Genomic DNA, 27702 nt, shown 5'->3' with positions numbered 1-27702 from the left:
TGAAGAAATAATGGCAGAAAACCTCCCAAACCTGGTGAAGGAAACAGTCACATAAGTTCAGCAGTCACAGAGAGTCCCAAGCAAAAAGAATCCAGAGGCCCATGCCCAAACACATCACAATTAAAATGTCAAAAATTCAAGACAAAGAGAGAATATTAAAGGCAGCAAGAGAAAAGCAATCCCTTACCTACAAAAGACACTTCCATAAGGCTGTCAGTTAATTTCTCATCAGAAACTCTACAGGCCAGAAGGGAATGGCATGAAGTATTCAAGGTAGTAAAAAGCAAGGATCTGAAACCAAGACTACTCTATCCAGCAAGGCTATCATTCAAGATAGATGATGAAATAAAGAGCTTCCCAGACAAAAATAAATGAATAATAAATAAATAAATAAATAAATAAATAAATAAATAAATAAATAAATAGATAGATAGATAGATAGATAGGGCTAAAGGAGTTTATCACCACCAAACCAGCATTGCAAGAAATGTTAAAGGGACTGCTGTAACAAGAATTTCAAACAGAGAGAAAGGAAAACATAGGCATAAAGAAACAAAGTGGCAATTGATAAGTACCTATCAATAATAACCTTAAATATAAATGGATTCAATGCTTCAATCAAAACATAAGGTAGCTGAATGAATAAGAAAACATGATCCAAATATATGCTGCCTACAAGAATCCCACCTCAAAACAAAAGACTCACACAGACTGAAAAAAAAAACAACCCCAAAGTTCTGGAGGGCTTTAAAGGAGAGATAGACAGCAATACAGTCATAGTAGGGGACTTTAACACCCCACTGACTTTACTGGGTAGATCTTCCAGACAAAAAAATCAGCAAGGAAACAGTGACTCTAAATGACACACTAGATCAGATGGATTTAATTGACATTTACAGAACATTTCACCCCAAAGCTGCAGAATATACATTCTCCTCAAGTGCACATGGGACATTTTCAAAGATTGACCACATGTTAGGACACAAAACAAGTCTCTACAAGTTCAAGAAGACTGAAATCATATCAAGCATCTTCTCCGGCATTTACACCATGGAATACTATGCAGCTGTAAAAATTGATGATCTCTTACCCTTTGAGACAGCATGGTGGGACCTGGAGAGTATTATGCTAAGTGAAATAAGTCAGTCAGAGAAAGACAAGTATCACATGATCTTATTCATGTGTGGAATCTAATGAACAAAATAAACCAATGAACAAAATAGATCCAGAGACATAGAAGCACGGAACAGACTGATGATTCTCAGGGGGAAGGCAGGGTTGGGGAGGTGGGTAGGGAGAGAATAACCTAAGAGTCCTAGAGTTCATGGTGTCCAGGTTGAAACAGCAGCAGGAAAGTCATCGCCAGCCCAGGATGGAGCTGTAATAACCCATGGACACAGACCTGGAGTGGGGGGCGCAAAGTGGAGGGGATCAATGGGGGGACAAATGGGACATTTGTAATACTTTCAACAATAAAGATAATTTAAAAAGAAAAAAAAAAGAAAATATCTGTTGCCCATTGGTTGAGAAGGAACATTCTAACCAAACTAGGGAAAAAAAAGAAAAATGATGTAGTTGCAGCCTACTGGGTGGCAGAGAAGTTTTTTGGTTGGCCTGAGCCAGTCATGGTCTGTAGTTACTGGGCAATCAGTAAGCAACCATCTGGAGTACAGATGAAGTGCAAGTGGAATGCAGTCAAAATGCAAACAAGCCTCAGCCAGTGAATGAGCACAGAGGAAGTGGGGTCCCCATTGGTAACCCTCCAGGACACAAGTAGGGCTACAACCAATGGCCAAGTATGCCATCATGCACAGGGACTGAGGGTGTTGGTGTGGCAGGAGGCCTGGAGTATGTAGATTCCTGTCAGGAGGACTGGGTAGTAGAAAGCCCATGGAATACAAACATGGGAAGGGCACATGATCAAGGCACAGCCCTAGAGTTCATGGTGTCCAGGTTGAAATAGCAGCAGGAAAGTCATCACCAGCCCAGGATGGAGCTGTAAAGATAATCAGGGATCACACATTCTGGTTCTGTAGCTGGGTTAGTGCACCACCAGATATTCTCAAGTCACACCCATGTTAACAGCTGGAAACAGCAAAGAGAACCCCTTCCTTCTACTTGCAATGTACCTTTCACACCCTCTATTGAGAAAGCTCAACATGTGCTTACTGTAAAGGAGAAATGCCTAAAGGAATTCTGTCCATTATCACAGAACATGATTGAAGGGTAAATTTGGAACTGAGAAGCAATATATTGATAACTGACACAGCCCATCCCTTTGGTTACTCATCTTTCATATGCACCACTCTACATTCATATGAACTCTCTTATAGCAACAAAGCAATTCTGTATTTCCACCTAATGGATACACCAATCCTTTCAGACATTTTCACCATTCTCCCCAAATTTGATGACTCAGAGTCCCAAGTCATTGCACCCACCATGGGTTCTATTAATTATTCCTCAAATTCCATCAGACACTCATTGTATATGCTGTTACCTAAAGACTGAATTGTAAAGTTAACCTCTAGTAACTTTTGCATAAAATAAAAAATAAGGATAGAGAAAAAGAGAATGGCGAGTATACGCAAATAGACACATGAATATAATAAACAGAGAAAATCTGCAAAAATAAACAGAGAAAATACCTCTTGTTTCTTTAATTAGGCTCAAAGTCTTAGTTCTTCAATTACCAATTACAATTTCCCTCACTCTTGGATAAACCTTAGGTGCTCTGGGTTCTTTACCTGATGGAGTGATCAGGGTCTGAGTCCTGAATCATTCTGCTTTTCGTTATTGATGTGATAGTTTTCCCTTTAACTTTTACTATGGAGTAGCAAGCAGAATAAGGGTCACACAAAGATGTCTATATCATAACCCTTGGAAGATGTGAATATACTGTTACAAGACAAGTGGGAATTAAAGTTGCTAATCAACTGATCTTAAAATAGAAAGATTATGCTGGATTATGTGGGTAAACCAACTCACACTGTGGTTCTTAAAAGTGGAAGATGGAGGTAGAAGAGGGAGAACCAGAGATAGCAGTGTGAGGACATCCTAACATTACTGGCTTTGAAGGTGGAGAAATGAACTGAACGAGGGCAGTTTCTAGAAGCTGGGAAAGGTGATGAAATAGATTGTCTCATTAGAGAACCCAGAAGGACTGTAGCCCTGTCAATATCTTGATTTTAACCCAGTGACACTCATCTGGAACTCCTGACTTCCAAAACTATCAGAAGATAAACTTATGTTGTTTTAAGCCAATAAATTTGTGGTAATTTGTTACAGAAGCAATAGAAAACTAATACACTGAGTGTCAAAGAAAGTTTTTATAGCCATGGATCACCTAGAAACCTGATATGTAAATTAGAGAACCAATTAAAATCCATAATATATAACAGCCACTGATTCATTGAAGAATTATTTTAATCTTTTATTTTAAATAACAACAAAACAGGTAAATAGTATATAGCCACTCATCATACAGTCAGAATTTCTTCTCATAGGGCAATGATGGATTCCATCTAAGCCATCTTTCCAGGACAGATCATCCCTCTCATGGATGCCCCAACCATCTTCTTCACCTTTTTATTTGCCCTACATTTGGAAGTACTACATGCTGAATGAAGAGCAGCATGTTCAGGATGTATAATACTCTATATGCCACACCAAAAATTTTTAAATCTCTTAACACTATTGGCATCTTCATTCTCCTTTCAAAACAAGATGACTTTTCCCTCATTCCTACCAAAACTCCTACTTTGATGCCTATGTAACTGGGCTCAGATTTAACTATTCTAGAGAAGTCAAAGCCTAAAAATTGAAAAACAAAACTGTCATTCCCCTCCTCTGAGTATAACTTCAGCTTTATCTTTCAACCAGTCCAGCTACTGAAGTACTACACAAGTTGAACAAATCTCTCATTATTGTGTCTACAACACCTTCTTCCACAAGAGTGATTAACTTAATCTAGGAAACTCTGCCCCTATTTACCTCAACAATCTTCATGTCCCATTCATACCTTCTAGATACATGTTCTGAACAGTGGAATTCCCAAACTTTGGAATCTGGTGTTTCCTCAGAGGGCATTTTCTAACTTTCCCACACCACTAAATTCCAGTTAATCCCTTTAAAGGTCTTTGGGATTAAGAGCATCAACAAGCTCTTGGATTAAAAAAGACTATGCCACACACACAGGGGGGATACCCCTGTTGGTAAAGGTAGGACCAAAATTCAATCCCTCAGTGTGATGTGAAATAGTCCCTTAGTACAATTAATTTGTTCATAACCAAGGTACAAATTTTTACAGAGTCACTGCCTGAAAGGCAGGGAAAGTCTGAGTTACAGAGATGGTACATGTTTAATATCAGACCTACTAAATCTCTGAATCACAGGGAGTTCCAACAGAATATGGCCAACCCAGGATCCATGAGGATTTTACCCAGAAGCAGATCATATTCAGGTGCAAACTTTTTGACATTGCATCAAATCAGTAACAAGTAAGACTTTCAAATACTACAAATCCATTTTAAAGCATGTATTGCTGCCCGACCCATGTGGCTCATTTGTTTTACTGTTGTCCCATGCACAAGGAGGTTGCTGGTGGTTGCAGGCTTGATCCCCAGTAGGGGTCCTGCAGGAGGCAGCCGACGGATGTTTCTCTCTCATCAATGTTTCTATCTCTCTCCCCCTCCCTTCCTCTCTCTGAAATAAAAAAATATGTATACTTAAAAAAAACACCAAACATGTATTGCTTACTCAATGAAAAAATAAGACCACCATGCTATAAGGTATAGAGAAACAAGAGAAATATGGACGTAGTCTTGTCGTGTTGAATGAAGAAGATTGTTCAATACTCCAGTTAAAGTTCTGGTAATCAATGTTCCTTTGAGGCAATGCAAACACCCCTCTAAGAAGACCAAAATGGAAAAGTGGGCTGAGATCACCAAGAACAGCTTACTAGCAGACAAGAAAAGTTAGTCAATTTCTAGAGGGCATAAGGAAAAGGAGGACTTTAACAAACAATTTGGAGACTTGACTTGGTGTTTAGTCTTACCTATATATGCCCCAAAAGATTCATAATTTTCCTTCTTTATTTACTATTTATTGCCAGGATCCAAGCATTTTTTTTCCACCAGGACCTCAAAAACTGTTTTGTGTTGTTTTGCCAAGACCTCAGAAACTATTTTTCCATCAAATCACTGAGTATGATCAGCAGAAGAGTAATTTTTGTGTGTGTTCTGATATTAACAAGTTTACGAAGGAAAGACATACATGAATATAAGTAGCAAAAAATGTAATCAAACCCCACAATAAAATATAAACATTTCAAATATACAGCAGCGAAGCACACCAAGATACTCTATACACCGCAGTAGTGGTTCTCCTACTTTCTCAAGCATCAGAATCAACATGAAATTCTACCCATCCCCCAGTTTCTTGAATAAGTGGGCCTGTGGTGGAAAAAGAATTTGCATTTTACCAAGTTCTTCCATGCTCTCAATGCTGTTGGTTCAAGGACTGCACTTGGAATCCACTGCATTAGAATATGGAAAGCACTATTCTAGTCTACTAGCAGAAAAGGATGCTTATCAGTCAGAACTGTGGGATTGAGGTGTCTATACCAGGATTAGAATGAAGATTTTCCCATAAGTGCTTCTGCTTGAACTTTGCTCCTGAATGCTAACTGCCTCTTCATCTTTGGCTAACGTTCAGAGTTTTCCTTCCATGGAAGAAGTGGTAGCTACTGAGGCAGTCAAGCAGATCTGTGCAACTAGGAGTCTGTTCCTCTTATTTTCTCTGATGGTTTTTCCCTGCCTTTGTGCTATGAGGCTGAGAGTTCTCTTCCCTTCCCAACAGCTCTTCAAAAATCTTATTGTGCATGTAAAAGAAGATGTACCCGGTGCAAAGCCTAGCCTCCTGCATCAGAGCTTCCTCGATACTTAATACCTGCATATCATTATAAGTGAACCAGACTTGCCTCTCAAAGTCATAGGCATCACTGATATAATGGCCTGAATCTAGGGTTTTCCCAAGATGGCTGATAACACCAATGAGCCGATAGTCATAACGATCTCTCATCTTGGGATTTCTTTTTGGTTTCTTGGCTTTAGCTTCAGTCTTCTCCTTACCTAAAAAGTCTTTGTCTCCAAGGTTTTTATTAGAACCCGATGCACCTAAGGAATTTGCATTGGCCTCCTGGAGATTTAATTCTGTTGGTCTTCTAAGGTTATTTGTGCAGCACTGGGCATCTGTCTTCTGAAGGCTTTGAAGCAGTGCCTGCCAAAGGGCTTGTTCATAGATTCTCACCTTTTCACAGTGCTGAGTCTGTCCAGCTACATTTGAGAACTCTTCTGAAATTCTGTTTTTTTTAGCTTCATAAAAATCTTCAGTTGTCTTAGCGACACTATCAACAGCTGCAAACATACTGGTTTTCTCACTTTTCTTTAGTTTTGGATTTCTAGGTACTTCTTGAAAATGAACTTTTGCAGGACATGCGTCTGAGCCACTGGTGGGTTTACCTTCATCTTCACGGACTGAAGAAAGGTTGGTATCTTTCAGATACCTCACTGAGCTCGGTACTAATAGCTCTTGTCCAATGGCTGTGCCATATCCTGAATGTACCAATATAGGCTCTGTTTTAGTCAGTTTAGAGTGTTTTCCCATTTTTTTTTTCTGCTGTTCTTTGCTTGACCCAAAAATCTTGTACTTTTGTGGTTTAAACTCTTTGTCTGATCCAATGTGTGGAGCCAGGCAATCCTTGAATTCTGAGGTCAATTTTGTTGAAGGTGTTAATGACCTAAGGATTTCAAAATTAATCTTTCGAAAGAATTTTAAGAATTGGAAATCCCTAATATGTACATTTTTGTTCAAGGGAAGAGGTGGTTTGGTACTTTCGTTGCAATGAGAAGACAAATTTAAGTATTTAGAAACAATGACTTCCTGGCCATCCTTCCTTAAAGTCCAAAACTTATTAAAGCTATAGCGTTTCAGATGAACAATGAGGACCCTGGGTAGCCTACTGATTTTGTGCATTGAAACAGAAGTCTTGTGCTTACACTTCCCACATTTATACTCAAGCTCTTCTGCTCCAAAGAAAAGATCAAAAGTAGACTGAACAGACAATGGATGTGTTTTTGTTCCTTGGGGAAGGTTGATGGAGAGATAATTACTCACTTCTGTCTTGAGAACAACCTGACCACAGGCTTTACAAATAATAGAGTGCAGCAACTCAACTTCAAAATTAGTGATGACAGGACAAACAAGCATTTTGGTGACAGCACTGTCAGCAAAAAACTGTTGCGGTGAATTTTCTTCCTCAGATTCAATTTTAGTCTTCCAAATTTTGTTTAATTTTTCCGTGTTCTCTTTCATCTGATCTAAACAGTGACCTAAAAACTCATGAGCATCATTCTGTGTGTTGTCAGAGAATATCTCTGCAACTGTTGATATGGCATTTTTAATATTGACAAGTAACTTCTCCTTGATTTTTATGCTGTAAATATCTTTCAAAACAAGCAAATGTGACAGGCACATGCTAAGGGCATCAAGGGGAATTTTACTCCATGGGAAACCCTGATAGAGTAAATCATAAGCAAAGGATGGAATAGAAAATAGGGACTGTAAAACTGCATTCATATAACAGGTGTTTCCCAAATTGGGGAGGCCTTGACATAGTTTCTCTGGGTAAAAGTCAAAGGTCATCTTGAGTCTGTCCCATTCTGGGTCATCCTCACTATACAATGATTCCAACAGAAGTGTAAAATATATTTTCTCAGAGAGACTTTGGAGAAAACAAGTGCCATCTAGGTAAGGGTTTCCAGTAGAATTGGTCTTGAATAAAGGTCCATAATCTAATTTCTTACTTTCTTTTAACTCTTTTAACCACTTTTTTTTTCTCTCATCGTGAATTATATACTTCAAGAGATTTATCTTGGATTTCTTGTTTCTTACAGATTTATTCTCTTCCTGGAGTTTCTCATATCTCTCTGAACCAGATATCATCCTTTTTCTCTTCCCCCATCCCTTTTTAAATAAGTCTTTACAGGTAGGCATTGATGATTCTGATGTATACAAAGGCATCTTCTGAAGGTCAGGTGCTCTATTTCCTTTTCCTGTCTCAAAAAATCCACTTCTTGACTTCTTATAGATTTTGTTAAATAAAGTTTTATCGATTTTCTTTTGTGTTTTTGTGCTGGCAATGACACTCTCATCCTTATCAGGTCTCATGGGTGGTTGAAGATTATTTTGATGGACTCTATCCAGGAACATCTTCAAATCTTTAGCATCTCTAGAGGTTAATCTTTTAATAAACAAGAAGCTATTATTTTGGAAAGTTAAATGCAGGTAATTTTTATTTTCTCCATAGGATCTAAAGACTACATTTTTAATATTATTACCTAGCTGAAAAGTTGTATATTCTCCAGTGCTGAAATGAACCACCAATCTAACTTTCTTCTTTCTTTCCCTTGTTTCAATAAATGCTTCTTTTGACTTAGACATCCCAGTCTCCGTGTTCCATATTTGGACGAAACCATGTATTGTTAGAGCAGTCATATTTTCTTTAGAAATAAAATACATGTGTCCTAAATTATTGACAATTGTGAAGTTCCAAATTGTTTTGCAAGTTAACCTCTGGAGATAACATGAAAGCAATGGTCCTTTAGTTCTCTATACAGAGTAATGCTGTTTCTAGTGTTGGTTTTATACTAGAGACTCTTCAGGTTCTGGATACCCACATCTTTAGTGATAAAACCAATATCCTTCAAAAGCTGTCCACAGTTGCATGAAGGCAGAGTCTTGATTCCCAAGGCAAGGCCGCTACTGGAAAAAAAAATTAAGAAAAAATTATTTAAGCTATCAGAGAAATGTCTGGCTAGAACTCAAACTCTACTTCCATACACTAAATCTCTTCCATTGCAATACTAAATTAATTCTGTTATTAATTTCCCCACTTCAACTGAAATAATTAAACACTTGAAAGGCTTTCAGTACATAGGTGAAGAGCATAATGAACAATGTCTCAAGTGTATGCATCTATTATGTTAATCCTCCTGTCACAGAATGACCCCACAAGGTAACCACAATAAGTGAATAAGAAAATGGGAGGCACTATGTGGCCCTTAACCCAATAACAGATGAATATATCTATTTTATTTTTAATCCTCACCCAAGGATAAGTTTATTGACTTTATAGGGAAAGGAAGGGGGGAGAAAGAAAGAGAACAAGCGAGAGAGAGAGATATGAAAGAAAAACATCAATCCATTGCCTCCCATACATGCTCTGACAGGGGATTGAACTGGCAACCTAGGTACATGCCCTGACCAGTAATCGAACCCACAACTTTTTGGTTTACTGAACGATGCTCCAACTAACTGAGCCACATTGGCTAGAGTCAGATGAATATCTCTTGATGTCCAGAAATCTAGAGGAATTCATACACTGGCCACTAATAGTTAATCAGTCTGCCTCCTTCCAGTTCCAGTTATGTTCCTTTCTTTCAGGTGGAACTGGGGACGTCTACACAGTCTACCCCATGTGGGGTCCTAAACTACCACTGCTTAAAGCAGGTATCAAAGAATAGGCTATTTCTTGCTCCCACAAGCTAAGATGACCTGGTATGTTCTAAGCAATCCAAATTTTCATGATAAGTGCCTGGTAATTAAAAATTTAAAGTCATGCTGAGCAAGACCATAAAAAACTCATCACAATTTTGAAAGTTTGTTAAAATGATGGCTGAGAATCAGTTCAAGGTTGTATTTACTATGTTTTACTACTGAACAAGCAAACACATAGTATAAAAGATTTACAAAAAAACAGGATATAATGAGTGGAGAATTTCCTCTTGGCTCCAACGTTTGCTTCACTGTTTCTATGGAGGCATACCCGAAGTTTCAAGGTCAGTATAATCCATGCAGAGTGAAGAATTCCCCAGGTTAAAACAGAAGAGAAGTCAGTGGCCTGGTGTCTTTTTGGCCATTTTTACAGAGGCAAAACCAAGTCAGCACTCAGGGTCTACAAATTTCTTACTAAATCCTAGTTAATATATTTCTACTTTCTATTTCTTAATGCATCATAGTATGGCCTAGAAGAAAACTGGTTATGGTCAACATGGGTGAAATATGTACTAAACAGACCACCTCCAGGATATTTAGCCCTGCTTTCCTCATACTTGCAATTATGTTCATATTGACCTGTCTAAAGTAGAATCACTAGAAGATTCCCAGGGTCAGCTGGGCTGAGGAGTACTGTCATGAAGCCTTGTAGTATAACTGGACCACTAACATAAGCAAATGGGAAAATCACATGAAACAACTTCTAGCAGGCCTTAGGTCTCATACTCTTTTTTCCAGAAAATATTATGTGAACACACTGTCAGGACATACTTAGCCATCCATGAAAAAGTTAGTACAAGGTATTTTACCCAGAGCTAATTATGGAACCTGGTTAAGTGAGTTTGAGATCTGTTTGTGCTTGAGACAACATGGAATTCAGACTGCAGAAACCATTTTCATACTGACAGTCTAGCACTGTTCTTCTGATTGGCTAGAACTGTTTCCACATTCTCCTCCAATTGATTACATTGTACAACTAACATAAATTGCCTGGTAATCACCTTCCACAAGCTAGGCCAATTTCTTGAATCCAATTTCTTAATCCCACTTCTCTACTCCCCAGTTGCCTTCCCTTCCAAACCACCAGTGAGACATATATTCCAACAAGTTGGGTGTACCAAATTTGCCTGACTAGGGTCATTTCTGGTATGAGAACTCACAGTATTCTGAACATCAGTCCAAAAACTCTCCAAACAAGTTCTGTGGCTTTGCAAACACACCACTCATCTTCTCCTTAGCACCATTTAGTTAGTCTAACTAAGTGATAAATCTGTAACCCCAGTTCTTTACATGTTAACATTTCCATGTACACTGCCTACTTCAGGACAAGCCAGAAGCATCTGAAGATTCTTCTCAGTATCCGGTGGGGTCCCTAACATCGCCCGAACAGAAAGTAAGTAAAAGGAAACAGTAAGACAGCAAGTCACTGATGTAGTGAAAGAGAAAGTCCAATCAGATGATGAGGAACAGCACCATGACACTGCACTAAGATCACCACATCCTACATGTAAAAAGTAAAGGTAGAACTGAAAACTTAACCTACCACTAAGTGTTCCGAAAATATAACAGAAAAGGGTAACTTTGCTTGTCATCCTATATCTACTTTCAGCCAAATATCCCAGCTTTCCAAAAACATCTTGAACATCTTATGTGAACATTTATTAAACTTGTGATAATGTGTTCAAGGCAAGGGCACACTCTTGAGCACCAAGTAAGTAAAAGGATCATTCCCAAAGCCCTGAAATTTCCTAAGAAGATATTAAGATGGACTTCAAATATACTTTTATTCCCTAACAACCAATACATCACCCTGTTGGTGATGAATATTTCTCCCTAAAATAGAATAGCTCTTTCCAATGGCCACCAGAATAAGCCCACTTGTATTGAGCCCTGACAAATATGTTAAAAAGACAGTGTTCAGTGATCCTCCAAAAATTTAGACTATGAGGTATCAATCAATGCCCCCCACCACCTGCTTCTTCCACGCCTAGCCCTCCATAAGACAAACCAGTAACTCCAAAAAAGTTACATTAGTGACTAATATCCCACTGACACCATGGTCGGCTCTAGAGTATCTGGCTCATTGACAAAAATAAGTATAAGTAACAATTTCTTGCCCATCATATATAGGTTAGAGAGGTTCCTAAAGCTAGCTCTGGCCACAGAGCCCACATAACCTGAGCTAGCTCCCTGTACTCAAACCAGTGGAGAAGGTTCAGATGTACTTAATCACTCAAAATTAAAAATTTCTGAATAACTAGGCAGTGGACAAATCTGAGTTAATGAATAGGTTCCATGTATCCATGCCTCTGGTTCTATTTTCTTCATCAGTTTATTTTGTTCATTATATTCCACATAGACGTGAGATCATATGGTATTTGTATTTCTCTGTCTGGCTTATTTTGCTTAGCCTAATAATCTACAGGTCTATCCATGCTGTTGCGAAAAGTAAGAGCTCCTTCTTTTTTACAGCTGCATAGTATGCCATTATGTACTGTAAATGTGACACAGCTTCTTTATCCACTCATCTGCTGATGGGCACTTGGGCTGTTTCCAGATCTTGGCTACTGTAAGTTGCACTGCTATGAACATAGGGGTGCATATATTCTGATTGGTTTTCGGGTTTCTCAGGATACATTCTTAGAAGTGGGATCCTTGGGTCAAATGGCAGTTCCATTTTTAATATTTTGAGGAAACTCTATACTGTTTTCCACAGTGGCTGCACCAGTCTGCATTCCCACCATCAATGTACTATGGTGCCCTTTTTTCCACATCCTATCCAGCACTTGTTTGTTGATTTCTTGATGGTAGCCATTCTGACAGGTATGAAGTGACATTTATTTTAAACTAAACAGTGACCTTGGATAAGCCAATTCTACTATCAGAACCCATTAAATTAACTGGAAAATAATCATCTGCATTTCCTTTGTGGACTCCATTCTATAACTATTATTCTATGTAGAATACACTCACAATATTTGATTTTTATTCAGTCTAAATCTCAATACTATTTATTCAAGTTGTAAACGTTTTTGCTCCTTCATATAAAAGATATGACTTGAAAAAAAACAACACATTGAATTTCCCAAGACAGTCAAAATAAAAGATATTTTCTCTACCAATTAAATGATGTATATTAAATTTGGGCTTGGAAACTACGGTAACCATATAAAAAATATTAGAAGGTGAGTAGGTGAGTATGTTGGGTTTGGCAAATGGGAAGAAGGGATTCTCAAACCCCAATAGGCGTTCATCTCTCCATTCATCCCCTAAACAAATATGTACGGCATACTAACAAGCACTGTATTAATTTCTAGGTATAGGAGAATAAAAAGAAAGAAAAAAATACATGCTGTCTTAAAACCTTCATTCTATACTATGCAGCTGTAAAAAAGAAGGACCTCTTACCCTTTGAGACAACACGAATGGGCCTGGAGAGTATTATGCTAAGCAAAATCAGTCAGTTGGAGAAAGACAAGTATCACATGATATCACTTATATGTGGAATCTAATGAACAAAATAGATCCAGAGGCATGGAAGCATGCAACAGACTGAGGAATCTCAGATGGAAGGGTAGGGGTGGGGGTGGGGGGAGAAGAGATAAACCAAAGAACTTATATGCATATATGCATAACCCATGGACACGGACAATAGTGTGGTGAAGGCCTGGGGGGGGGGGGGCAGGAGTAGTGTGGAGTGGGCCAATGGGGGGGAAAGGGGACATCTGTAATACTTTCAACAATAAAGATAAAATTTTTTTAAAATATATCTTTATTGATTTCAGAGAGAGGAATGGAGAGGGAGAGAGAGAGATAGAAACATCAATGATGAGAGAGTCATTGATCGAGCCCACAACCTGGGCATGTGCCCTGACCGGGAATCGAACCCTGATCCCCTGGATCTTAGGTCGATGGTCAACTGCTGAGCCACACCCAGCAGGGCAAGACAAATTTTTAAAAAAGAAAAAAATGTTTCATTCTAGCAGTGAAATAGAAATTATATACAAATAAAATACATAGACTGCCAGATGGTGGTAACTGCTAAAGAAAACAGAAAATTAGGGGAGGAGGACATGCCTGTGGTGGTGGGAATAAGCTTGCTGCCTTATATAAAGTAGTGTGGGAAGGTCTAAATGATAATGATAACATAGCAGGCTCTTAAAGAAAGTGATGGAGCCCGGCTGGGCGTGACTCAGTGGTTGAGCATCAGCCTAGGATCCAGGCGATTGGGGTTTGATTCCTGGTCAGGGCACATGCCCGGGTTGTGGGCTGCAGTTGATCAATGACTCTCTCATCATTGATGTTTCTATCTCTCTCTCTCCTTCTCCTTTCCTCTCTCTGAAATCAATAAAGATATATTTGAAAGAAAGAAAAGAGAGTAAGAGAGAGAGAGAGAGAGAGAAAGAAAAAGAAAGAAGAAAGAAAGAGAGAGAGAGAAGAGAGAGAGAGAGAGAAAGAGAGAGAGAGAGAGAGAGAGAGAGAGAGAGAGAGAGAGAGAGAGAGAGAGAAAGAGAGAGAGAGAGAGAGAGAGAGAGAGAGAGAGAGAGAGAGAGAGAGAGAGAGAGAGAGAAAGAAAGAAAGAAAGAAAGAAAGAAAGAAAGAAAGAAAGAAAGAAAGAAAGAAAGAAAGAAAGAAAGAAAGAAAGAAAGAAAGAAAGAAAGAAAGAAAGAAAGAAAGAAAGAGCAAATAGATAGTTGCAGAGTGCTCCTGGAAGGAGGAAGAATGAATAAAAAGGCCTTCAGTTAGGAGTGTGCTTGGCATGTTAGAAACAGAAAGCAGACCATGTGGCTAGAGAACAGGGAAGAAATTTGAAGAGAAAGAAGGTGTGAAAGTGTTGTAAAAAAAAAAAGCAGGAGCACGAATGGAACAGTAACCTTGCTGAGTAGCACAAAGGGTCAACTGAGGCTAGTGGTGATGAATTTACAGTGAGACCAATCAGCATATTTGTGTTTTTTCTCCACCTACAATTCAGCTGCCCAGCTGCCATGGTGCAGATGTGCAATAGGTAAAGCCTTGCATTTAACTTTGCTTGAGATTTTGCCATTCATAAATAACCAAGTAAGAGGAGAAAGGGAGCTGAAGGTATAGATAAGGGAGTGATTATAAATATGGACAAGAAAGGGTAAAATGGGAACAGAGAACAGAAAGATGGAAAGGCTGAAATCTCATGAAATATTGGGGTAGCTGGGTGGGGTAGAAGCATCAGGCACCAGAAGTTCAGCTCTCATTTCAGTAGCTATAATTCTGTCCCCTGCTTCTAAGCAGCTGTCAACTGCTTGTAGGCTTCCTTCTGCAATTCTCCTGCCACCTTCCCTTCTGTTCTATTCATTCTCACCCTGGCTCCAAAGCTGGAAGTAACTAATGAGAATGAGGGTGGAAAGATGAATGTTAGGAGTATGTGGACGGGGTTAGAGACAGGCATGATCAGATGTAGGAGGGGGAAGGAAAACCATGCACTCTCTTTTTTCACTCTCCCAAGTCTGGGTTAAAGGTCAACATATCAAGAGGAGCATTGCTTCTAGAGCATTAGCAATTAAATCCTGCCATCATGTTTGGTCCCAGCTTCAGCAAGCATGGCTTTTTCAAATGATTGGATCAGGGCAGACTGATTCTTTCTTTGGTTTAAAGGTGCATTTCTGCACTCAGCAAATGTCCAAGTCATTGTATAGCAAAGAAATGCCATTACTTTGCCTTTTGACATACACTGCACATAAATCTCTCCATAGGAGGCCCTGACCAAAATGGGAAGAATTCTCCAGACTAGTAAATTGTTCCCATGAGTTATTCAAGCTTTGAGCCTTTTCCAAGCGACAGTTTGGGCAAAGCTTTTTTGGGTTTGTTTTTCATTCTTTTAAAATTATTATGGTAGTGCTATTAATAAGACATAGTTGATTAAGAGACCAGAATGCAAATTATTTTTCTGAAGTTAAGTATGATTTCATTAAGGAAGAATGGTCTTTCATGAGAGAGTGTATACTTGTTACATGGAAATCATGATAAATGAGGCTTTGTAGAAATCAGTTCCTTTTCTCAAATTGCAACCCTCCTAGTATTTTTCAGCACTTTCTGCTAAGTATTGCATTTATTTGTTTATTCACTTAACAACCAAAATATTTGATGATACACAATCAACTATTGACATTGACTATGAACAAGATCTGAAGATAAGAAATAAAATATTCCTGACCTCAGATAGGTTGTAAAACAAATATAGAAAAAAATGGCAGTACATGGAAAAACATATTAAATCAAATTCAACTAATGTTATTTAAGAATCCAGGTATTTTCTGCTATCTCAGCTTCTTGTAGCATTCCTTCTCTGCATGGAATTGCCTAATAGTCTTCCTACTTCAGTCTTAGTTCAACCCTTCCCCCTCTTTTTTTTTTTAATTTCAGAGATAGGAAGGGAGAGGGAGAGAGAGATAGAAACATCAATGATGAGAGATAATCATTGATCAGTTATCTCCTGCAAGCCCCCTACTTGAGGATCCAGCTAGAAACTCAGGCATGTGCCCTGACCGGGAATCAAACTATGACTTCCTGGTTCATAGGTCAATGTTCAACCACTGAGCCACGCTGGCCAGGGTTTACCCTTTCTTTTAATATTCTGAGTCTCACTTCATGCAGAAGATTGTCAGGCCTGATTTTTTCTGCCTCAGAATTCTCAAAGCATTCACTTTTTTGTAAGACAGTCAAAAAAGCCTGTGCTACCTTGCATTGCTGCTTCATATGATCCAACCACAAAGTTAACAGGTCTTGGAAAACAATGAGTTTTTTTTCAGTGTGTGTGGAGTGAAACTTCCCTTTGTCAAGGGAAATCATAAAGTTGGACAAGTAGGAGTCCTTCAATGGATTAGACCAAAGAATTCTAACTTTCCTTAAGAAAACAGTGTCTGAAGTTTTAAAATAAGGGCTGGCAAGGCAGGAAAAGGTGGAATTAAATGGGATGGAACTGTTTCTGGGACATCAAACTGAACACGACACAAAGACCAGGTCATATAAGACAGGAGACTGAATAAGTGAGGACTACTATCTATCAAATATAAAATGCATACAAACTTAATGAAGCTATTCTATAGAAATAATTACAAAACTGTGTAAATCTTTATAACAATGGACATCTTTAAATTATATAATTTTGTAAATGACGTATAAAACAAGACTTTTTCCTTTGTCTTGCAATATTGGCAAAGGTGACAAATCAGGAACAAGAACCACATTATATAAAAATTGCTACACATGTGAAGAATACTGATACTTTCAAAGATTATTTGAAAGAAGAAAATTCATGAATAAGGAGTACTGTGGCCTTTCTCCTTTTCCTATGTCCAAGTCAAGTGTGGGGTTGAGATTGGGGTATTGTTTCAAAAACAGATATGTGAATGCATCTCACACCCTGCTGCATACTTATTGAGTAGCCAACATGTTTATGTCCAAACTCATGTACTAGAGTGTGAGAGACTTGGGGAACTTGACATGTTTACCCTGGAGGTGGATGAGCAAAGAAACTGGTGTCTGGTTTAAACTGAGAAGTCATGATACAGAATGAAGTGGCCCCCATGACAGGGCAAGACAGGGCAATAGTGAACGCAAGTTCCACTCCTCTTATTTTGAGAGGAAATGGTACAAGATTTGACATACTAAGTGGAAGATAATAGGGTTATAACCTCATGAAGTAAATCATCCGAAAGGAACTACTGCCAGAAAAAGGTGACCTTCCAAGAAAGAGGCTCTTAAATACAGAGAAAGAGAGTGGGAAATAAGGGGGAAGCTATAAAAGATTAGCTGGATCCCTGGCACTTTCCTCTATAGCAAAGTCCGCATCCCAAAAAAAGTTTTGAGGAGATACTTTGAGAGTACTAATGGAGGGATGTTTTTAGTCTCACACAACACAAGAGGGAGTTATAGCGTTTTCCTTTCTAAGGTAAGGCGGGCAGCAATTCAATGTGTCTTCAGCTTGGTTCAAGATATATGACACAGCTTAGTAAGAGCTGTGAGGGAGGTCTACATAGCAGCTTTTTTTTTTTATAATGAACTAGAAAATGTATTAAATGCCACAAATGAAAATCCCTTATTATGCCTTCAAAATACCAATCTGTCTTATCTGAAGGATCAGACCATGAACAGAAGAAATACAAAATTGCCTTAATTTGTTCATTGTGGTTTTTAAAACTTATCCTGAAATATCCTTAAGAACAGATTCCCAAAACTTAAATCATACCTCTAACCCCTAAAAAAGTGATTCTCATTCATCTTCTTACTTAAGTGGTCCCTCATTCTGCATACTACATCTTTTCCCCCTTTGCTGCCATTAAAATAATAGGGTAAAGGGGGGGGGGGGTGCGTGTGTGTGTGTGTGTGTGTGTGTGTGTGTGTGTGTGTGTGTGTGTATGTGAGAGAGAGAGAGAGAGAGAGAGGGAGATGCAAAATCAAAGAAAATCAGTGTTTCCACAGTTATCTGGAGCTTTGCAGCTCCTGCTTCTGAAGCTTCTAACCCACCATTTGACAAAAACAGGGTTCTGCTTCCAGCTTGGTCATCTTGGTAAGAAAAGGAACTCACAAAGCTCAAATGAGAAAATAAGCAGCTGCTCTGGACTTGCATCCTTGAACAGAGTCCCTCAGAGTCCAACAAACCACCTCACACACTCTTCTCCCCTGCCAATATTTTGGTGATTTTTATGTTGTGCTGCTAATAGAGGCCATCCGCAAAGTAAAGAAGGCAGAGATCTAAAAATCTCTGCTTCAAGTTTTGAGCTACATTCATAAAAAACATAGACAAGGAAACATGCCACCTGGCTTCAGGGGGCCCAAGAGCCTTCAAAAATATGTGCTGAACCTCATCCAATGACTCTGCTTCCATTTTCCCTCCACAGGACTATAGCAAAATGGGAAAGTCTTTCCTTGCCTTGAATGAACCCTTAAAGAAGAAAGGAAGCCACAACTAGCCAAGCAGTAGTAGCCTTTAAAAAGAAATACTAGGTTACCATTCAAACTCTCTAAACTTATAACCAATGATCAGGGCCTATCTCAAATGTTAACTCCCTCATGAAGTTGTCCATCATTCTTCCAACCTAGTGCTATCCATCCCTCTTCCCTCAATTCTTGCTTCTTATCTCTGTGAATTTTAAAATACATAGCACCTGAAGAACAGCAGGGCACATGTATTCCCCAGTACACAGGTACTGAGAACCAAAATCATATACCCCATACAGCTTACTGTCTACATTAACATGAGTCTACTATTCTACCATTTTCATCAATATGACTTTACTACTTGCAAACACTCTTGCCCAGGAAGATCCAAGTTGCACATAGGTTTCCTGTTTATTCAAGCAACTCTTCAATAGAAAGCATCCACTGACAGTATATACCCTTAGACTTTTTGAACTTCTTGTCTCCTAATCCCTGCCCTGCCATGTCCACCTATTCTAGCCCATTTCATATTATGATCTTAACCAATCCTAATCAAGTCCCCACCTCCCACTAGGGCAATCCTCAAAGTCTCAATATCTCAGGCTTTCCCTTCCTCTCCTAAAACACTATTAGACTCTGTCAATATGGAGTTCTCCCTTACAGTGGTAAGCAATAAATTCAGCAAGCTTTTTCTGGCCACAGGTTGTTCCAGTGATATTTTGGGGATGCAGTATTCCACATGCCCATTTGATAAATATTAAAACAAGAAATGAATTCTTGAGGTGAAATGATAGGTTGGTTTGGATTTGGCAGGCATAGGGTAATTATAAAAAGAGTTCTTACTTTGGGGTTGAATTTGAAGCTACTGAAAGGGATTTAGATTTGATTGTTTTTATATCCTTATTTCATAATTACACTTTTATGGGTTTCACTTTTCCATGCCTTTGACTGGACACATGAGAGCACATGTGACAGGGCCCACATCCCCTAGTGCAGGAGTTAATTTAAAGCCAACCCTACAGTGGAATAGCTGCTTTCTTTTCCTTAGAGTCTACTTGTTTCTAGGCAATAAGCTAAATACCTGTGGAATTGGGGAACCCACCTAGGTTTACTTCTCTAAGGAGCTGCTGGGTAACTGCAGGTTTCAGCTGGGTGTGTCACTCACAATATAAGTATAGAGAAGGAAAGAAAAATAGGTTCATGACAGCAGGTCGATCAATAATACATTGATTTACTCGGAGTCTCCTGACAAAGGTCAGAATTCATGAGAATTTCCTTGGGAATTTGCAATTTTCTCACTGACAGAGACCATGAGTTGTATTAGGCATTTTCTACTACAGCTGTTTTCAGTAACTTCCAGTGCATTTTTTTCATTTGTGCTGAGGGATGACATATTTAGCAATTTCCAAACACTGGGGGGCAGGGATATTTCCCATAGAGAATCGTGAAATTTGTGCCACAAACAACTTGTCCAAGCTCCTCATTTCCAAATGAAGAAAATAAGCCCACAGAGAAATGACAGTATACATATTGTCAAAGCCACATCCTCAGACCTAAACTCAGATTCTATGCAGAATTTTCCCAAGACACAATGAGGATTTCCACTTACGTCTTCTGGATATGTGAAAACACACAAAGCACATATCTAAAAGGGACCAATATCTTCTCAACTTATAGATGTTTGTGCTGGCTACTTACTTCCTTGCTGAGGGCTTGAAAAACATGAACAGAGGCTGAATGAACCAGCAGAATGAGTTATAGGAAAAGCTGGATTTCTTTGGTATGGAAAAAATGAGGCTGGTGCTCAAGAATACTGGGCATGTCCTAACTAATGCACTAGAGTGGGTTGCTGCCAAGTAATTGATTTTCAGTGTTATGGTTTTTTTTCATTATAAAAGGGGGTTTAGAAATGATTGCAGCTACCAGAGGGAGATGTTTACTCTTCTGAGATACTTTCATCTCTGGCTACAGCCACAAGGTCATTAATGATGATTAATTGAGGCAGCATAGGCAAACCAACTTAATTTATATTAAGAAATCAAGAATGACAGCAATATAACAATTAATTTGATACATTCCATTTATTATTTATAGAATAGCCCAGGTAAATAAATGATGAGAAAAAAAAGAAATTAAAATGCATGGCTACTCTTATCTATTAATTACTCCGAATATTCCCTATTTTTCTAACTAATGCCTTTTCTTTTGCAGCCCCTTCCCCTTACCCAAGGCTATTTACATATTTTAAACCAGGTGTTTCTATTTATACATAGCTATTACATAGAATCTAGGTGATCATAGCCTAGCTCTCCTTTGTTACTTTTATAATATCTTAGCTTCTGCACTTTTCTCTTCCACTCTAGCGTTTCTACAAGCTGAGAATCTAAAAAGCTTTGTAAAGGGCATGGAACATTTTGTGCCTTTAGCAATTCCTCATTCACTCATTTAAGCCTCAGAAGCAAGCGATTTTACCATCTGGTTTCTGAAAGAGGTAATGTCTTTTAGCCATCACAGAAAGTAAAACAGAATTAAAGCTAGAACAGGTTCCTTCAGCATCACCACAATTCTTACTAACTCTCAACTGACTTCTTGATGGTCATTTAGACCTTTGCCATAACTGTAATATTAAATATCAATGCATTATGAGTAAAAACACCTCAGGTTACCCATGTCATCATTTCCTGTCAGTCATATACACTAGAGCATAGACGAACAACAAAATATAAACATAATTTCTTGAAAATGAAAAGCAAGCCCTGACCCATGTGGCTCAGTTGGTTGGAGAGTTTTCCCTTATACTGAAAGGTTGTGGGTTTGATTCCCAGTCAGCGGATGTATGGAAGGAGACCAATCGATGTTCTCTCTCATGTTGTTTCTCTCTCTCTCTCCCCGCTCTCTTTTTCCCTCCCATCCCCTCTCTCTAAAATCAATGGACATGTCCTTGGGTGAGGATTAAAAAAAAGAAAATGAGACGCATTATTAAGCAGAAAGACAGAAACATATAGAAAGCCATGCTCTCTACTTAAACATGAGAAGACCAGATGTCTGGTGACTGCTTCACTACTAGCTAACTCTGAGAACTGGTAACTAACCCCTTTCCCTTCACTGACTCTATTTAATCTAGTAGAGCCCTGTGCAATAGAACCTTCTGCAGACATGGAAATGTACTATATCTGTGCTGTCTAATATGATAGCCACATGTGGCTACTGAACACTTGAATATGGCTAGTAAGATTAAGGACCAGAATTTCAATTGCATTTAATTTTCATTTAAATAGCTATAAGTAGCTATTAGCTACCATATTGGACAACACAGATCAAAATTTTGGTGGTTGCAGGCATAGCTAAATACCTTGCCAGTTCTGGAAATTGGCTTTCTATATGTTTCCATATGTTTCTTGAAAATGAGAAGCAAGCCCTGACCCTGGTATCTACTTCCATGTGGCTCATACTGTAGGTTGGCTGATCCAACTCCCATCCACAACATTTCCCTTTCCAACTGCACTTCCAGAGTGTTGAGGACATTAGACACAACTGTCAATAGATAGCAGCAGGAGTCTACTGAATTTGTGTACCTGATAAAGAAGAGAGATTTCTGATAGGATCTGTTTTGCCATTCAACATCCACTCTTTCCCTTTTCCCCATCTGACTGCAAATATGACAGCTGGAATAAGTATGCCTTCCTATCTCATGAGACAACAATATGAAGATGAACACTGAAATAAAGCTTTATTAGTTCCAGGAGACAATCACTGTAATGATGAAATAGAACCAAGAATTGAAGAGTGGAAAGATTTCTTAAGAAAATAGTTCCTTGAAAATGTTATGGAGCCACTGCAATGACCATCATATTTATCTAAGCTAATGTAGTTCTGCTTTGTTACTTGCAGTTGAGAGCCCAGGACCACTGGATATTGAATACCACAAGTCCGAAGGTTGAAAGAGGAAAAGTAGTTTTAGATTAGTTGATTAGAAAGCTAACAAGTTCAAGATGGCAGAATAAAATGAAAGATCATAAGAGCATGGATCCTTAATGATCTGGAGCTACTTACACAATGAGCGAATTTACTACCAGCACATTTTCTATGATGTGACTTTGTAATTGAGGTTGTAGGCAGTGAAAGTTTTTGTTACATACAATCAAACATGCCTAAATGATATTTAGTTTTAATCACTAATTCCATATTCACGTTGGGAAGAAGCTTTAAATATAAATTTTGACAGCCCAAGATATAGTGTTATGTGAAAAATGAAATAATTAAACTACTTGTTTAAGCCAGTAGAGTTACTTCCAGTAAATGGTTTCCTGACATTGTTTGTCTCTATTTTACATTCGTTTGCTTTTAGCATGAAACAGATGGGATTTTGACAGTCAATGATGGAGTGGTAAAAAATAGAGAGATGAGATTGTAGAAATGAATGATGAGCATCAACAAGGGAAAGCATGGAGCAAGTTGCAAGAGCAGTTAATACCCCTTTTGGGTAGAGAGTTTGGTGCTACCAATCACTAAGATGGACCAAGGTGTGGTCCCAGAGATGGAGAATGAAAAAATATGTTATGAGGGTGAAGTTTGAGTTCAAGAGAGATTGCACTAAACAATTGGTTATATATTTAGGGAGCTCAGGCTGTACACCTGGGAGGGAATGCAGATAACATTCATATCTGATGCCATATGTGTGCCCAATTAAACACAGTGAGTCCAAATGCTTATAGAGCTTCAGAGCACTTAAAGAGCTGACTTCAAAGTGCAGAAAAGGGAGTGAATGTGTCTGTGACTACCAAAAAGATGGGGGAGAAAAATTTCATAATTTAGGAAAGAAGTCCCTCCACAGATATCACTGGAAACTTCAACTTGATTGTCTTTAGGTTATTTTCAGTTGGAAAGAGAGTGAGTATCTTTGTGATTCTAGCCCAGAGGTTATTTATACAAAGATTCCCAGGAAAAGGAGGGAGGCTGCCATGTGCATTTCAGTGAGAGTGCTAAGCCTACCAAGAATAGAATGTAATGGACTATTATTGATTTTGTCAGTGGTCAGGCAATCAGGGCAATGCTTGCCCATCATGGTAACTCATGACCCCTGTCCACCAAGATTGGTGCAGGGGATGCATACGAGAGCCATGTGGCGAAAATCAGATCACCCTGAGTCTAAGCATCTCTTCTTACAATGTGGACAAAGGGGAGCACTGGTAACTGTCTCCTCTTGCTACATGGAGAGGGCTACTTTGTGTCAGGGAAGAGCCAAGACTCAGAAAACTAGAGAAAGGAGAGCTGTGAAATAGAATGAAATAGAATACTATATGTGAAACTGTCACCACAGGATTTCTCAATAACATGCTATAAATTTTCTTTCTCGCTTAAAAGCTACATTGAATTGCTTTTCTTTTGGACACCTTCGATTGAAAGTGGCTCCACTAATATGTGTACAGTACTTGGTTCAGAATATATGGTTACTGTAAGAAGCCCATAACATGAATATGTTAAGGAAGTATGATATTAACCATGAATATAGTCTGAGCTCATGTCTTCTTAAAGATATGCGTAGAAGAATATAGAGAGCTAACATTTTCTCATTTTGAGTCAGGCATTTATAAACAAGAGCACATACATTAATTACATAAAAATAGCTTTCCAATAGTAAATTAAGTCATCATATTGTCATTAGAAGCAGCAAAGGAGAAAATAGGGATGGCGATGCAGATGCTCCTGGCAGATACAAAGGTAGAGCTGTGTTTTTCTACTTAATTGAAAAAAAAATGTCACTTGTGACTCCGGACTAAGCAAGAACAAGCTTCCTCTGGAGCCCATGAGCCTGGGGGACATGAGTGAGCTCAGTGCCCGTGGGACAGGGGTTGTTCAGTAAACACCAGCTTCTGACAAACGTCGCCTGTAAATACTCCCATTACACTCTATATCTTATGTGTACATGGTTTTTTTTCCTAGAAACCCTTTTCTCACCTGGTAGTTGTCTTGTTTTCTCAGTGGAGGGCTAATATTTTCTGTTGCTGATATAAAACAGACTCAAAATTGAGACAAAGAGTAAGTAAGATTAATTTTACGTGAAAATTCAGGAGCCAGGTCAATGATCTTCTCTGAATGTAAATAAATCTCACCTCCCTCTGCATGCCAGCAAACCTCTCTGAAGTTGGTAAATGCATAGACTTAAGAACTCTTGGTGCTGATGAGACAAAAGATCCTTTGCCTCACAGCCAAATTTGTCAGATAAGGACCTTCAGGTCAGAGAGGTTTTAAGTGTCTGAGCCAAGACTAGGACCCAAAGCTCCTACCTAGGTACTTTACCTAAATGCAGAGTCTCCTACTTAATTACATAGTCTCTTCCTCTCCAGGCTATTCATTAAATAAAAGGAAGGGGTACATTCCAAGGATGAGGAGCAGAGTCCAAGGAGTTGTGTTAGGTTGGAGGAGAGAGTTGGGGTAATGAGGATATTTGTTATTTCAGTAACTAAACTCTGCTGGATAAACTCCAAGAAATTCTGTCTTATTCTCATTTCTATTTTCTAGTACAGAGTTAGGGTCCATTCCAGGAGCTACATTTCCTACATGCGGCAAGTAATTAACGGCTTTCCAGAGATTCAAAATTACTGATTTATTTAGTGTCCTCTAGACAGCACTTAATTCTTGAACTATAAATGGGGCTGACCCGGTGGGAGTGTCATTGGTCTCATAGTCCCAATTAATTTTTTTTTAAATATATCTTTATTGATTTCAGAGAGAGGAAAGGAGAGGGAGAGAGAGAGATAGAAACATCAATGATGAGAGAGCCGTTGATTGAGCCCGCAACCCGGGCATGTGCCCTGCCCGGGAATCGAACCCCGATCGCCTGGATCCTAGGTCGACGCTCAACCACTGAGCCACGCCCAGCCGGGCCCAATTAATTTTTTTTCACCTTCCTCTTTTCCAGTCACTTTCCATTTTCCCTCCTGAGCTTTAATAATGCAAACAGCACTGAGGTACCATGTCATCTTCCATACCTAAACTGAAATATATTCATGTGATAGTTTTACAGCACTGAGCATTCAAGTCATAAGTGCTATCTGGTTTGCCTTGCTCTGTCTTAATAGCCAACAGAAAATACTTTCAGAAACCTTTATAGAAAAGCAGAGAACATGGTAACATAATAAAAACATCTTAACAAAGCACTGGAATACATTAGTGGCTTAGCTAGTTTTAAGACTCTGTTCTTTGCCAAACTTCTGATGCATTTTTTACTTCTTACTGTCTATAATGAACCCCATTCTCTTAATTTATCAGTCACTCAGAGTATGAGTGACTTAAGAATTGAAGACCATCTATGTGGATAAATTATTTGGTCTAATAATGCTAGTGATACAACCTAAATAATCATAACAAACCTTACCTTCGAAATCCTAGTCCCATATTCCACCCCCTTCAGCCTAGCCCACAGAATAACTGGTTCTTAGCTACTTTCATCAAACTGCAATGTTAATAATAAAATTACAGGTGTTATCAGTTAAAACATCTGTTACAGTCCTAGAGGACAATCACAGAGATGGCTGCTGCTTACACACAGATGGCTAAAATTCCACTTCAGAGGCGGTCCTCAAGTACAGTAGTAGCTAGTTAGGGAGCTCAGGTACTAATGACATCCTTAAAAGAATGCATTTAAAATATTCAACAAAGACATTCTCATGAAAACTTGGAAATGCAAGAAGAAGGAAAAAGCCTAAAGTCTCAATGATTGATTGCACAGCCAACTTTGCATTACTGAAAAGGCGTGGGGGGATATGGGGAAAATATTGCTTTCACTGATTTTTAAAGAGAAATGATGTGTAGCAGTTGGTGGGGTTGGAGGAAAAGGATATCATTAATTACACAGCACTAGTCTCTGGACTGAATCAAGGGTACCCCTAGCTCTCAGAACGTTGCCAGTGACAGAGTGTAGTTGCACAGCCACAGCAATGGCCCTTGCAGTGGAAGTCATTACATTAGGTGTCAAGTGATGTATATCACAACAAAGAATGCAACCCCCCACCCTCAGACCAAGATTAGAGTCAGCCACGAAGTTGAATTATTATGTGAAATGCCTTTCTGCTATTAAAACCCAAAGAGACAAGCCAAATTGCTCTTTCAACAATTTCAAATGCCAAACTTCCACACAGAGAATTTCTTTATCTTCACTTTACATGTAAGCAATACTCTAGCTATTGCCCCCACAGATCCTCCCCTGGTTAGAGAAAGACAGATGGAGGATATCTTAGTCAGCTCAAGCTGCCATAACAAATACCATAGACTGGGTGGCTTCAAAAACAGAAATTTATTTTCTCACAGTTCTGGAAGCACAGCTTAGCTTCTGCTGAGCCCTCTCTTCCTGGCCTGCAGGTGGTTGCCCTCTGTGTTTTCACAAGGCCTTTTTGAGGGTATGTGTATGGAGAGAGAGATATCTCTTTCTCTTTCTCTTCTTAAAAGGCCACCAGTCCTATCTGATTAGGACCCCACCCTTATGACTTTATTTAAAACTATATTACCTCCTTAAAAGCTCTATCTCCAAATACAGTCACATTGGGGGTTAGGGCTTCAACATATGAATTTAGAGGGTATACACAATTAAGTCCATAGCAGAGGTATTGTCCTTTGGGGCTGTGAGCATGTTTATTTTTTTCTGATGAGACCTGTTCTCTTCACATGGGAATGATCAACAGGATCTAATCAGCAAAAAATGGTATAATTGGGGTCCGGCAGCTATCTATGAAAGACATTGTCCCTGCAGGAGAAAATGAGTAAGTAATCAGTAGTATTTGGTAGCAAGAACTGAACTGCTTTAAGGCTCAGTATCCTTAACCAGTGAGAATTAGTGCTCAGCTCTCCAGGTAGCTGTTAGAATTTAATTTTATTCATACTTTAGCTGGCACATAGTAAGCACTCAATAAATACTAATTGTTACTGTTTTTGGTGCCACTATTCACAGAACCAAAACCTGGAGGCAAAATTGACAATGGAAAAAATAATAATCCAAGCATCGTAGATATGGAGACTCCTGGTGATCACCAGGATAGTTGCAGTCTAGCTCCTGTAACTTTTCTCCCGCTAAAGCAAAGCTCTGGGACAGCCTCTCTTGTGAGTGCCATCAAGCCACAAGACTCCTTCACAAATAGGTTCAGGACTTCTCTCAAAAGAAGTATATGGACATCTGCT

General features: G+C 38.9%; 1 protein-coding gene across 1 annotated transcript in view; it reads right to left on the bottom strand.

The window, feature by feature from the left end:
- Window positions 1-5583: 5583 nt before the first annotated feature.
- The window catches only part of USP26 (ubiquitin specific peptidase 26), a 43004-nt gene continuing 20885 nt past the window's right edge, over window positions 5584-27702 (bottom strand). Inside the window, exon 4 of the mRNA XM_016198024.2 lies at window positions 5584-8823. Within this exon, the coding sequence (XP_016053510.2) occupies window positions 5791-8580 (2790 nt within the window). The 5' untranslated portion in view covers window positions 8581-8823 and the 3' untranslated portion in view covers window positions 5584-5790. The remainder of the gene's footprint in view (window positions 8824-27702) is intronic.

This window comes from Miniopterus natalensis, chromosome X (genome assembly GCF_054644295.1).
Source record: "Miniopterus natalensis isolate mMinNat1 chromosome X, mMinNat1.hap1, whole genome shotgun sequence".
Lineage (NCBI taxonomy): Eukaryota > Metazoa > Chordata > Mammalia > Chiroptera > Miniopteridae > Miniopterus > Miniopterus natalensis.
Note: the sequence above shows the minus strand (reverse complement) of the source record. Positions and strands in the feature narration are given on the sequence as shown.